The sequence below is a fragment of the Paroedura picta genome, chromosome 10 (genome assembly GCF_049243985.1).
Source record: "Paroedura picta isolate Pp20150507F chromosome 10, Ppicta_v3.0, whole genome shotgun sequence".
In the NCBI taxonomy this organism is placed as follows: domain Eukaryota; kingdom Metazoa; phylum Chordata; class Lepidosauria; order Squamata; family Gekkonidae; genus Paroedura; species Paroedura picta.
Genome location: NC_135378.1, coordinates 54,772,659 through 54,786,034, shown reverse-complemented (window position 1 = coordinate 54,786,034; position 13,376 = coordinate 54,772,659). Strand labels below are relative to the sequence as shown.

Here is a 13,376-nt window from a genome sequence, read left to right as displayed (position 1 = left end):
GATAAGAAAACCCCCACTTTTTTTTCTCTTTTGCCTTCTCCTGAAATCTTCCTCCCTCTGCTCCACAATGTGTTGATGTTCAAACACACCACATGCCCTGAACCCAAGGAGGACAGCATCGAACAGGAGATATCCTCACACAAGTTCATCTTTCTCACTTACTTACTAAACACATACAACTCTTTCTGGAAGATTGGCTTCCAATTCATTCCATTCAACAATAATTCCTGAGATGAAAGAAATCATGTCCTTAAAATGAGAAAGTGTTTCAAATACCTGACAGTATCCTATGTTTGGATTTCTAAAGGCGTAGGCTGTGAGCACTCTCCTCAGAGCAGCAATGCCCATCTCATTCTGGAATGCGGGGTGCTCTGGCAAAGAACGGTGCAAATCCCTCTCGATCTCTTCTGTTGCAAGGTTATATTTTCCCATGGATTTCTCCACCAAATCTTCATAATACCCAGCATGGGTGGCCATTTCATTAATAGCTCCTACCAAAAGAGGTTACAAATACATGCTGTGAATGAAAGGACTATGCAGTTAGTTCTATATATCACAAATAGTTTGGTTTCCCTTGAAAAGCAGATCCCCTCACACTTCAAATGACATGGTAAACAACTTTTTGATATTGCGAGAGTGGGGGGGGGGAGTCAGATTCCCATGGACTACAATTATCATGAGCTTCTGACACTGTTGGCAGGTCCTTGTGTCCAAAGACATCTGGAGAGCCACCCCTGACCTAGACTTTTAGTTTTCCACTGTGCATTAACACAACTGGTGTTAACATCCATTGGGCTATAGCACAAAAATACAGCCACACTAACAAATGTACATGTGTAATTATGTGCACATGACCCAAATCTTGCCTATACTAAAAAGAAAGAATTTTTATGTATAAACCATTTTAATCTAATATACTATTTCCAGTGTACACCTTGATTTGAGTTTGGTGGCATTTTCAAGGCCAACAAGTTTTCCAAGGTATGAGCCTCCAAGAGCACTGACTCCCCTCTGAAAGCTTGCTCCTTGAAAATCTAGTTGGCCTCTAAAATACAACTGTACTTGAATTGAGTTGTTCTACTGTGAACCAACACGATAGGGTTGCCAACCTCCAGGTGGGGGGCTAGAGATCTTCTGAAATGAAAATTGATCTCCACACTACATAAATCATTTATTGTTTCTTTAAAACATTTATTTCACTTCTCCTAGAGGAAATGGCTACTTTGGAAGGTGGGTTGCACAGCACTATATGCTCCCAAGGTCCCTCCCCTCCCTAAACCCCACTCTCCCAGGCTCTACCTTTAAATCTCCAGGTATTTCTGGACCCAGAGTTGGCAACTCTATAACGCAGCAACCATCTGAAATCCAGCATGAGCCCAAGGGAAAGGGCAAGCTATATATAAAATTTTATTATCATTACATTTTATTCACCAACTGACTGGTAAGGTGGAAACCAAATGTGCATAGCCTTAAATCACTGGATGGCCCAGTATCAAATGTCCCAGTAATAATAATATCCCAATAATTTAGCCAACATTTCCACCAGTGCTTGTATCTCCTGATTTATTCCAATGGTGCAACAAATTCTACAGACGAATGTCCAGCTAGACGTCCTTAATTCAACAGGTATACAACAAGGTGACCCACCTGACAGGAGCAGCCAGAGTTCCCCTCTCATGCTTTCAGGAATACCTTTTAGCACCAAATCTCTTGTTTTCTCTGTACGATACATACAGACCCCTTGACCATATTCAGCAAAATGGATCTTCCAAGCCTGTTCTTTCAAAAACTCTTTGGCCTTAAAAGTAAAAGATGAAACAGTGGCTAAGTTCAGACATCACACCAAGCATGGTTTCAACTTCCAAATGCACAACAGATAAGCCAGTTTACAGCAGCTTCTTTACTGTTGTTTCCCTTCCTCTCTTAACACTTTGTTTATTTGCATGATTGGCATGGTTTTGGCTTCAACAAGACCCATTATGCACGGGGGTTTTAGCGCACATTCGGGGTGGAATGGCGGCGACTAAAATCACGGATAACGCACGGAGCCGGCTGCAACCGGCTGCAGCTTCGGTGCATGCCGCCGAAAAAGCCGCGTCAGTGAAACGCGGAAGAAAGCGCAGCTTCCGGATGAGCGGGGCGCGTGCATAATCGGTTACTCTGGGTTTTGCCGCCGTCGCGCCCCGCCCCGTGTATAACCGGTATGCGTCGCGTCTTCCCCCTCCGCGTTTTCCATGTGACCCGAAATCGCCGTTTCGGCGGCCGTGCATAATGGGCCCAATAAATTCAAATTTAATTCCCTTCCTCTCAGCATGCAGGTTTATAAATCCACTCCCATCTCCGAGGTGCAGTGACCTCTGGAAGTGTGGCAACAACCATAAATATGATTTGTTAATTTAGCCGTAGCACCAGGCCCAAGGCTGTCAGATTTTTTTCCTGGTTTGTCCGTTGACCGTAAACCATGGTCTGTCATTTCACACAGCATTCCAAACTTTATTCAAATGCCCTAAAACATAGCTTGATGCAATACCTGAACTGAGCCTGAATTGATGTGACGCCTAAATTGAGTAAAATCCAGGGGGGAAATCTGGAATATGGGAAACTGGCCACAATACCCAGAAACCATGAAAGAAAACACTTCAAAATTTCATTATTCATTTTTAACCTTACTTTTGCTCATACAATGACTGAAATCATATGAACATGGTAAAGTACAGGAAGATTGAAATTCTATTGTAAATAAAACTTCCTACATTATTCTTTGAGTTTATATATGTTCCAAGGGAATAGTGTGTTCTTTTCTTTGAAATTGTAAAACAGGAATTTAGTAAAAGAAATTTAGGATCTCCTGATCATGACATTAGAAAAGTTTATATTGCCAAAAATTAACTTTGTTTCTAACAGGTTTACCTCACTTGTACAGCCATATTAGTGTATATGCATGGCCACATAATAATTACAAAGCCACTGCATGAGTGCATTACATCTTTGTCTCCAATTTCTTGATTGGAGATTCCAAAAGGGAAATATGTTACAAACACAAGTACCTAAGTAAATCAGAAGATAACCAAAGCTAACCGCATAATATGTTCTATGACACCATCTTTTCATATCAATTTGTTGGATACAAACTTTCATTAGCTCTAAAAATTTCTACATAGATTGCACAGGAACAAATGAGGGAATTTAAAAATACAATATACTTATTTTTAAACAAACATGGCAAGCACTATCATCATATGAGAACAAAAACAGCGCAACATACTAATTTGGGGTTGAATTCCTCAGGTGAACGCCGCCGATACATGGTCATCAGGGCCTGTGTTACAGTTGGGATACTGTTTCCGTTCAGGTTGAACTGCCGCTCTCCATCTGCTTCTGAACTGAGACTTCTTTGAGGGCTTGATGAAATGATGCTACTTGCCCTTGAATAGACCTGATGAAGGAGGAAACTTTTCAGGTGTCAGTGGGAAAAGGGTATGGATAAATGTATGTGAAGTGTGTGCCAACATAATTGCACCCATTGGGCTGTTAATTGCTATTCCGACTAAATTTTGATAACTGTGTGGCAGGAAGATCGGTTTGTGTTGCTTCTGTCATATTAACCCTCTTTCTCCCTCACCAGCTTTAGTGTTGAACCACAGTAATTCAAGCTACTTGGGGGGGAGGGGAGGAAAGAACAACCAGACTGCAACACTGCAGCAGAAAATCCTCTACTCACAAACATTCTGCCACACGAGATTAACAGGCACAAAATTTATTTTTGCGTGAGGGATTTGTAACTCTCACTGATTGCTTGCAATAGCCGAGCCTCATAAAAATAATAAAGGAACAGATTAACTGCAGGAGTCCTTGGGACTGAAGCTATGGCAACAGAAACAACCTTTATGGAACACAAATTCTGGCATTAAGTGAATATTTAATTATCTCATAAAATAAATGTCTAAACTTTTTTTCATCACACCACAATAACTCATCTCATTATGAAAAGGAGGCAGAGGCCTTTCAGGGTATAATTTAACACACGTGTGCTAGCAAGATTATCAGGAATTATGTACCTAGGAGCATTCCAAACACAGAAGGACAATAAAATTATGTTACTCCTGCTGGGAGTTTGGCTTCAAGATATAGCAGCTGGTGAAACAACATTTTTTTTCCTTTTCAGCTTATTATTAAACAAGACCATCACCTTAAAATGTTCCCTGAAATTTATCTGATAAAAGTGCTTGCAAAAAAGCAGATATATTTATCACAGGCACTCATCCTGTAAAGAAATGTAATATACCAATTATATTTCTTGCAACATTTAACCCTTCAATAGCAGTCAGCGGTGGTTAAATGAGCCACATATTCTTGTGCATCAGGTTCTGGCCCCAGGACAACACAAGGTTGATCAGCAATGAAAAAAAAAAAAAGATGGGGAGCTGTATTTCAATCAAGTTCATCTGAGAAATCATCAAAAGGAAAGCAAAAACTGGTAGAAGAAAGCAAAGGAAAATAAATGGTGAATGCCAACAGCAGGTCATGCATGACTGATGTCAGGAGGCAATACTGCAAAGCATCTGTTAAAACCTGCTGCTGACCCCTCCACTCCCACAAGAAATGGGAGATAGTCCAAAAGGACCCTGTGATGTCACAGTGGCCCTCTAGAATGATCTTCAGTCTTGATGGAATAAAGACAGAGATGGGGGATGGGGTGGGGATGGTCCTCTCATGCAAGACTTGCACTCTGCTTCTTCCAGAAGCCTGTGAAGTAACTTCCATTTGCTGACGGGAGGAGTGTAGGAGAAAGAATGATGCTTCTATAAGAACCCATGCTTTTCTGTCTCCCCCAGGTGTCTCATTGACTAAGAAACGGGAAACTGTCTTTGTGACATTCTCCTGGACAGTGAGGCAACGAAGGGAGTGGAAGACTGAGATTCTGGCCCCTTTTAGTCCTGCCTTACTAACCTCAGACAGGTAGGTAGGATGTGTGTAAGAGAGGAGAGCAAATGGAGTAGTGATAGTTGAGCTATGGCAAAGTGTTTAGCAGGAGGGCAAAACATGGAATCTATGCTGTGTTGTTGGCAGCCCCACATTTGAAGATGGTAAACTTCTAAATTTAAACAAGCTAAATTCAAGTCCAGTAGCCTCCTAGAGAGCAAGATTTTGGGGGGTATGAGCTTTCAAAAGATATATGATCAAGGGTGCTTTGACTCTTGAACGCTCAAACCCTGAACCTTTGATGGTATCTCAGGACTACAGGCTCGAATCAAGCTATCATACTGCAAACTAACAAGCTTAACCTCTGAAATGACATGTAAATAAGATGTCTGAGTTTTGTTCTCAATTTTATGGCTCACACATGGAGACACATCTGAAGCTGCCCTCTACTGAACCGGAGCTTTGGTTCACTGCATTATTCTCTTCTCAGACTGGCAACAGCTCTCCAGAGTCTCAGCCAGAGGCTCAGTGTATCTCCCCCCCCCCCCCAGCTCATTCAACAAAAGTGCCTAACGTCAAGATTTGGCAAGCCAGACACTGTGCCGTGCAATCTTCAATTTCTGTACCAACTGGTAATTTCTCCAAGTTAATTAGAATCCATTTGCAACACAGACATGCTGACTTTTATATTTAATTATTGTAATTTTTATATGCACTCCATCATGCTACTCTCCTGTAGGTTTTACTGCGGTTGTATTTCATTTGCAAGTTGGCAAACACTCAACCTTCAATACTTGGCATTTTGCTGATACCAGCATCAGGCAATGTTCCAGACGAAATGATATCTTCCAACACACGTAAATAACATCATTTTCTCTGCATTTGTTCTCACAAGCAGGAGCTTTATTATAACACAAGCAACTTGGGTTTTGAAACCATTGTATTCAGGATGTGGGATTGCAAGTTGCTGGTCCAAACTTTCCTGATACCATGCCAGATTTATTTTAATGCTTTGGTCAAAGATAAACCAGCAATAACTATCAGTTCCCTTCAAATTGGTACAACATATTATCTGCTAATGAACAGAAAGCTGGAAAAGCACACTCTTATTTTTAAGGGTCTCATGCTACCTTCAGGACTCAGCTTCAATGTGAGGTTTTCCTCCCCTGTTCGTCTTCAAAAGACAATGTTAGTAAGCTAAGCAGGTTATTTTTGCTGGACATGCTCAAACTTTGACAGAAGAATTTTCAAACAAGCAATCTAAAAAGGAACAATTTTCAGGTAGTACAGGCTTTGAAAAGGGTTCCCAGTTCTAAATTGGGAAACACTGGAAGATTTGGGAGTGGAGCATGTGCAGAAATCTCAGCAGGCTATAATGCCACAGAGGCCAGTCTCCAAAGCAAATGTTTGCAACCCTAGCTATGAAAGGACTGTAAAATATGCCCACCAAAATGTCTGACTAATCACTTCATTAAGAACAAGGGAGCTTGACAAATAAGTCTTTACATCAAATTTCTTCAGCTCAGGATATCATACTTAAACACGTTAAACTGAAGCTGAATGTATGGATAGAAAGGACTTTTTCTACCCACCTCATCATCTGAACTGTTATAACTTCCAGAAATCTCTCTTTCAGAGTATATTTTCAAAGTAGTTTGCTGAAGGAAGTCTGAAATTCTCTGCACAAGGAAGTCTCTGTCTTTTAAATTGGCAAAGAGAAAAGTCATTCTGTTTTTTGTGCTGATAGATAATGGGCTGGGCAATACACTCGAGCTGTCTGCCTTTTCTACAATGGTCACCTAAGTGGTGGAGAGAGGACAGAAAAGCAAAGAAATAAATGAGCACACACATACAGTTGGTCATATTTTCCCTGTCTACAAAATTAGCAACAGCACAGTTTTTTGTTTTGAAGTCCATAAAGTTATCCATTTAAGGCTGGATTCAGCAAACATTTTCACTCAGTCGCTTCCAATTCCCTTCCTTGCTACAAGCTCTTGACCCATGCTCAGCTTCTTTGAAAGTGAAAATGTTTAATTTTTTACCAGCTGAAAAGTTGGTGGGATCCAAACCTGTTAGTACAGTTACAACTGATTTCCTTTGGTATATTAAGAGTCATAAATCTAATGACTGGAGTACAGTCTGCACACACATTTCTGCACACAACAATCGCAGTCGCCTAGAAGCACCCAATATAATTTTTGACAAATCAGTTTTTCTACTCCAGCTGGGGATGCTAAGTAATCAACCAAAAATTACAGATCCTTACAAGTCTGTTGTTCAGCAAAAGTGAATGCATTTATTGTCCAAGAAGTCTGATTTTCTGCATAAGGCAAACTTAGCTCTTACAACAATATACTTTAAGATATCTCTATATAAAAATACATATTTTATATGGTTTTTCAGCAATCTACAAGCTCGTACGTGAAGTCTAAAGGTATTAAGGACATAGATGAGCTAATAGGGTGGCATCCCAATGCCTCACGTAGTTAAGTTACTTTTATAAGCGAGTATACATGTTTGTGCATACATTTGTCTGTTTATTAGCATCTGTGTACTTATGAAGCACTGAAATGAAAGATCTCTATCATGAACATGAAGAAAATCTCTAAGAGCTTTAAACCACTGCTTTCAGATAGTTTATCAGAAGTAATAAAAATTGCATTAGGCACTTCAGGGCAATAGAGTTTCAATTTACAGAGGCTTTAGTTTCAGTTTGAAGAGGGTTTTTTTTTAATTTAATGATCTATGGTCAAGCATTAGTTCAGGGTTTTAATGTTTCATTAGTTGAAAGAGGCAATTTGTTTTTCATTTAACATATCCTGTTAAGTAGTATTCAAATATCACAAGCTGTGTCTCAGTTACTTAAATGATATTTCCTCATTCTCCCCTCCCCAATCAGCTTCCTTTAAATTTCTTTCCTACTACTTTTTTCTGACATACAAGAACACCACATTAAACAGAAAAAGCACTATAATATTCGTTGTTTTTTCTCAAATCCTGATAGAATGTCACAGGACACAAATTAGGCTACAATTCATTGCGTTTGTCTCTCTCATCACAATAAGGTAATTTGGTTCTGCAGATATTATAATGAACTTATTATAATGACAAATAATTTTATACATGCCATAGAATGTTTTTTTAATCAGCTTTTACACTCACCTCTCGCAGTGGGATAATAAGGCTGCACAAGTGTTCTTCCTTGCTAGTAAAACAGATGTAATTTGTAGATACAAACATCTGCCCCAAAATGTGCATTTTGTTAAATGGAGTCCACAGAGTACAATCTGTGTGTCCATCAAGTTTTTCATCTTTAGGAAGCCGGAACAAAGCACGGTACCTTTCACTCTTTGCTCTGGCATCCAGATCTCTAAAAAGAGCATTTCAGAGTATTATTGTACATATGCACACATTTGCCCACAGTTCATATGCATACATTACAAATTTGCTTTTCTAACACTAATATTTCTGTAACACTCTTTATAGGCTTCATATATAATTGGTGTTATACAATATTTGAGTTAGTTCTCTGAGTGCAAAATTGGGGATCTTTCCTATGCACCCATCCCCCTGCAGTCCCATTCAACTTGAACAGTGTTGACTCCTGGGTCATGGTATCCATGTGGATCAACAATCATTGGGCACAGTTGCAGTGGGGAGGGGGCTAAATCATACCTCTTCTCTGAACACACCTCTTATTTGTCTGTGTGATTTCTGAAACCCCAGGAATCAACTTCTCTGGGTTGGATAAGACTTGCTGTGGGAAGATCTGTCTGTGCAAATTTCAACCTTCGTATCTGCATCTTTACAATAATTATGTATAGTAGATAGAAGATCACTGGTATCATGGTTTCATTGACTGATTATTCAGTTGGCAGCTAACGGCTTCCCAAAAAACATGGAGTTTATCTAAGTCTAACACTACCCAGTAAAGCTTCTGTGCCATGCAAATTATTGGTGGTAGGATTTTCTGTTGGGCCACGCCCCACACAAATGTGGTGTCTGATATATTCCAAGAGGGGCACTTTCTAGGAAAGCACTTAAATGCAACATTCCACAAATTATCCTTTAACAACAAGAAAACTTAGAACATTTGATTACAATATTTTAAAGTTCATGAATATAAACACCAATCTGCAATCCAGGCAACACAGGCCCAAGGCTCTCTTTCCCGCATCCTGCCATGTAGATATAATCAGTATCACTGGATCATGTGTGAATCCTTTGAAAGCATGGCATAGTTATTTGGACATGGGACTTTATACCCAAAACAGCAAAAATGCCCAGTTCTAAATCTAAAGGGGGGGGGGCAATAGTAATGAATGTAATAAAAAGCAGTTATGGTTAATGTAAAAAAAAAAAAAGCAAGAACCCAGTAGCACCTAAGACTCTTAAAATTTGTGGCAGAGTATGTATGAGCTTTTGTGAGTCACTGTGAGTCACTTCAGATAACTTGGTATGTGAGCACTGACTCACGAAAGCTGCTACAGATTTTGTTACTCTTTAAGGTGCCATTGGACTCTTGTTCTTTTCTCCTGCCAGAGACAAACACAGCTACCCATCCTCATCCCTCACCAGTTATGGACTAGAAGGCAGCAAATCCCGACTCTCAGCTATGAAGCTTATTGGGAAGTCAGTCTCTCTCTCTCTCTCTCCACCCAGGCAGCCCACCCTAAATCACATGCCGTTGAGAGGGCAAGCCACCCCTCATGAACGAAACTGCTGAAGATATAACATATACACTCATTCATGGTCAGTTTCATTTGGGAATTTCTCTGGATTAAAAAGCAGCAGAGATATCTATACTCACCGTTTTAGGGCAGATACTTTTTTAGGGGATTTCTTTTTAAGTCTGGGTAGAGACCTGTCTTGTTCAAACCCTTCATTATCCAAGAGCTGCCTCATGGCTATATTGGCTAGTTGTTCCATTAGTTTGAATGTTTCATTGATGTTGAGGAAAACAGAAAAGAAATGCTGGCTGGACCTTGTGCTAACTTTGATCACATCAGGTAAAAGCAAGGTCGCATTCTTCTCAAGCTGGATAATGTCAACCCACCGGATGACTAGCTTGGCTGACAAGAAAGAAAAGTTTCAGAAGGAAAAGATCACTCAGCATTTTGTAAAAAAAAAAAATCCCAGACAAATCTATACACTTGAATCCTATTTTAGTTCTTTAATACCACGCCTCACTGTTGTTTCAGCTAACACTGTAGGATTTATTTCTCCGTAAAACACAAGAATAATTTATACAATCACTGAAATAAAATGCAGTGGTTGTCACTAGCTTAGATGACATTATAAAGAACTCACAGAAGCAAGACCAAGCAACAGTTATTCGCGATGTTCATGACATTGTTAGCCTGTCATTTCCTTAAAGAACCCAAGGTGGGTTACAATGATTTTTTAAAAATGTACTAGAATGAAACAATTCAAACCAACACATAAAACAGATTAAAGTTATTTCAGCTGACTGGAAAATCTTTGCTGGAAGGCTCATCAACATAATTCCTACACTGAAATTGAAATGTAAATAATGCGGGGGCCCAACCGCAGGAAGTCTATTCACCTCAAAGGAACCACCATTGAAAAGTGCTGGGGCAGGCTAATCAGCTTGGATGATAGCAGCCTAAGTAGGCCTTAGTCTGTTGAATGAAGATGCTGTGTAGAAGTACAGTGGGAGAGGCAGTCCTGAATATAAGTGGACCCTAGGCCTCAAAGGGTTTTATGGGTCATAACAAACAACTTGAACTGGACTCAGAACCAAATAGGAAGTCAGTGCAGTAACTCCAGCTAGTAAATGAGCAACAACTCACTCATTTTCTCTCGGGTACTTGATTACAGCTGACAGGCACTGGCTTAGCACAGAAACAGCAGCCTCTGGTGGCTCAGATGAAGCGTTGACAGTCCTCACTATATTGATGACACTTTACGCCAAACCTTTGGACCAAGTCCCAAGATTTGAGAAGTATTAGAGACAATACAGAATCCTGCAGCATTCCACAGGAAAGCTCTGGACTTAACAGACTTTGTTGGTCTTAAAGGTGCCACTGGACTCTGATTTTATTGTGCTACTTCAGACCAACAAGGCTACCCATTTGTATCTATCCTTATTTCACAGGATTATTGGGAGAAGAAAATGGAGAAGAAAATGATGTCAGCCTCTACTGGAAAGAAAGGTGGGGTATAAATGAAATAAATCAAAATAAATCACCACACTTTGAAGCCTGAACCCACTCCAGTATACTTTCTCTTAATCCAGCCTCTTACTCTGAACACATCAATAATGTTGAGTGGTTAACAGTACAGATTGCAGACACAACCCTTGCCCATATTTAAATGGAGACTATCCACCAGGGCACAGCCAGCCCTAAAGCCAGACTGAAAAAGGGTTAAGTATAGATGTGTCATCCAGGAAATCCTGAAATCACTCTACTACCACTTTCCTGTTTACCTTACTCAGATGCTAGCTGGTAACTGGCTACAGCATTTATGTTCAAAGTAGGGCTTTTTTCCTCCCAAACAAAGATGAATACAAATGAGCTAATAAATGTACTTTCTTCATGACCTTTCTGGATGCATCTACAAAATAAAGGCATGTTCTTGAATCAAGAAGTTGCATCCAAAAGTCACTTTCTACCAGCAGAGAGCGAATTCTTGCCTACTGTCCCTTCCCTCTGGATACCCCCTCACATTACTGGCACATTTCCTGGAAGGTCCCAGTACCCAGGGCTAGCATTCTGAGGGATGCTGTGGGGTGCAGCAAGAGGAGAGAGCTGGCAAAATTCCATTCTGCAAGTGGAACTCCATAAGCAAACCCTATCTTAGTCACAGTACAGAGTGCAGCAACAGAAAAGTGAATCTGAGGCAATATTTTATGGTTAATACAAAAGTATTGTGATTACTACTACATATGCAGCAGGTAGAGCTCAAAATTGATTAAGGCGTTAGGAATGTTTGTAATTATCCTGGTGCCAGGATGTTGGTAAGCTGATGGCTAGACAAAAATAGTAATTATGTATGGCTGAGCACTTCTTAGGAAATGATCACGTGAATGATAAATACTTTATCTGAAGCACTGTTACCTGCTTTGGAGCAAAAACTGCTGTCTCTTTATATACAAAATTCTCAGTTAAATAAGAACTAGCCCTTTTGTTTTTTATAATGTTTTTGGTACTTTTAAGGGTTATATCACCATATCAATCAGGTCAATTTCCCCTCTACGTTTCCCCCACAACTTTTTGCTGTGACAACATTTTCAGTAGCATTCTTTGTTAAGATTCACAACATGTTGCCACTGTAGCCCCCAAATTCAACATGTTTCAGAACTACACAGAGGTATTATTGGCCACTACCTTTAAAATGTGCAGATGTCTTTCCCTGTTGGGATGCTAAACATGGCTTGATGTTCTATTAGCAGCCTCACACACTACAACAAATTGACACATGATGACTCTATCTATGAGCTAGTTGGAAATGACATAATTTAGACATTAATGCATAAGCATGTATAAATTGTCCCAAATCTATAAAAGAATAAATATTGTGCCAAATATTTGCGCCCTCATACATACCTTCCCTCCCCATGAGGAAGGAATAAAAACAGAGGTGGTTAATGCTAAGATACATCCAGCCCTGGCGAGGGACCTTCCCTTTCCAATAACTGCAGGAATAGTAATTCACCAGTTTTTCTTCCTCTGGCATCCCAAACAGTTTGTGGAATTTCACTATTGCTTCCTTAAATTTTTCAGTGTCATCATCCTCTTTGATACCGTTGATTTTGTTATATTCTGCAATGATGCCCTGCAGCAGAAGATCAATATAGTTTGGCCACATAAAGTATACCTGCATACTTTGTTATTACAACACCAGCAACACACATATTTTTTGGTGTGGACTACCATTAACATACAACTACAGGGAGATTTGCAAAACAACTATCAATGTACTATCAAACAACAGAAAAAGCTAAAATCTAAATTGCCATCTCTAAGGTTCACAGAAGCCTTTGAACTGAGAAATCCATACAGCCAGTATCCAAAGAACCACACTAGTTCCACACTCACAAGAAAGTTTCACCTAGAACAATAGCACACCCATGCTCTATAGTAAAACTACATTTGAAACTGATGGAGGTTCAAAAGCATCTTGCAAAATGGCACAGGAGTCTGCTGTTACCAGATTTAATCAATCAGAAAACCCATTAGTCTATTGCATGCATCTGCAAGTTTCATGGATCCTTAAAACAGTCTGGCCATTCTCATTCCACCCCAATCATGTCCACTCCCCCCCCTCATGGAAACTCTATTCTGTTCTCCCTTTCACAGCCAGCTTCTCCCCAATTACTGCTCCTCTCTATTCCCCAACTGCACCAATGCTGGAGGGGATAGAACGTGAATGTTCACACTCCTTTTTTTGTTCCATTGGTGCCAGGAGGTTTAAAAGAAATAAGAGTT

General features: G+C 39.9%; 1 protein-coding gene across 1 annotated transcript in view; it reads right to left on the bottom strand.

Annotated features, from left to right (window-relative positions):
• TBC1D9 (TBC1 domain family member 9) overlaps positions 1-13,376 on the bottom strand; it is a 50,701-nt gene that overhangs the window by 13,658 nt on the left and 23,667 nt on the right. The window contains exons 4-10 of the mRNA XM_077300226.1: positions 12,495-12,723; positions 9,734-9,995; positions 8,086-8,293; positions 6,516-6,722; positions 3,266-3,436; positions 1,648-1,798; positions 277-491 (exon numbers count right to left, since the gene is read on the bottom strand). Of these exons, the coding sequence (XP_077156341.1) occupies positions 277-491; positions 1,648-1,798; positions 3,266-3,436; positions 6,516-6,722; positions 8,086-8,293; positions 9,734-9,995; positions 12,495-12,723 (1,443 nt within the window). The remainder of the gene's footprint in view (positions 1-276; positions 492-1,647; positions 1,799-3,265; positions 3,437-6,515; positions 6,723-8,085; positions 8,294-9,733; positions 9,996-12,494; positions 12,724-13,376) is intronic.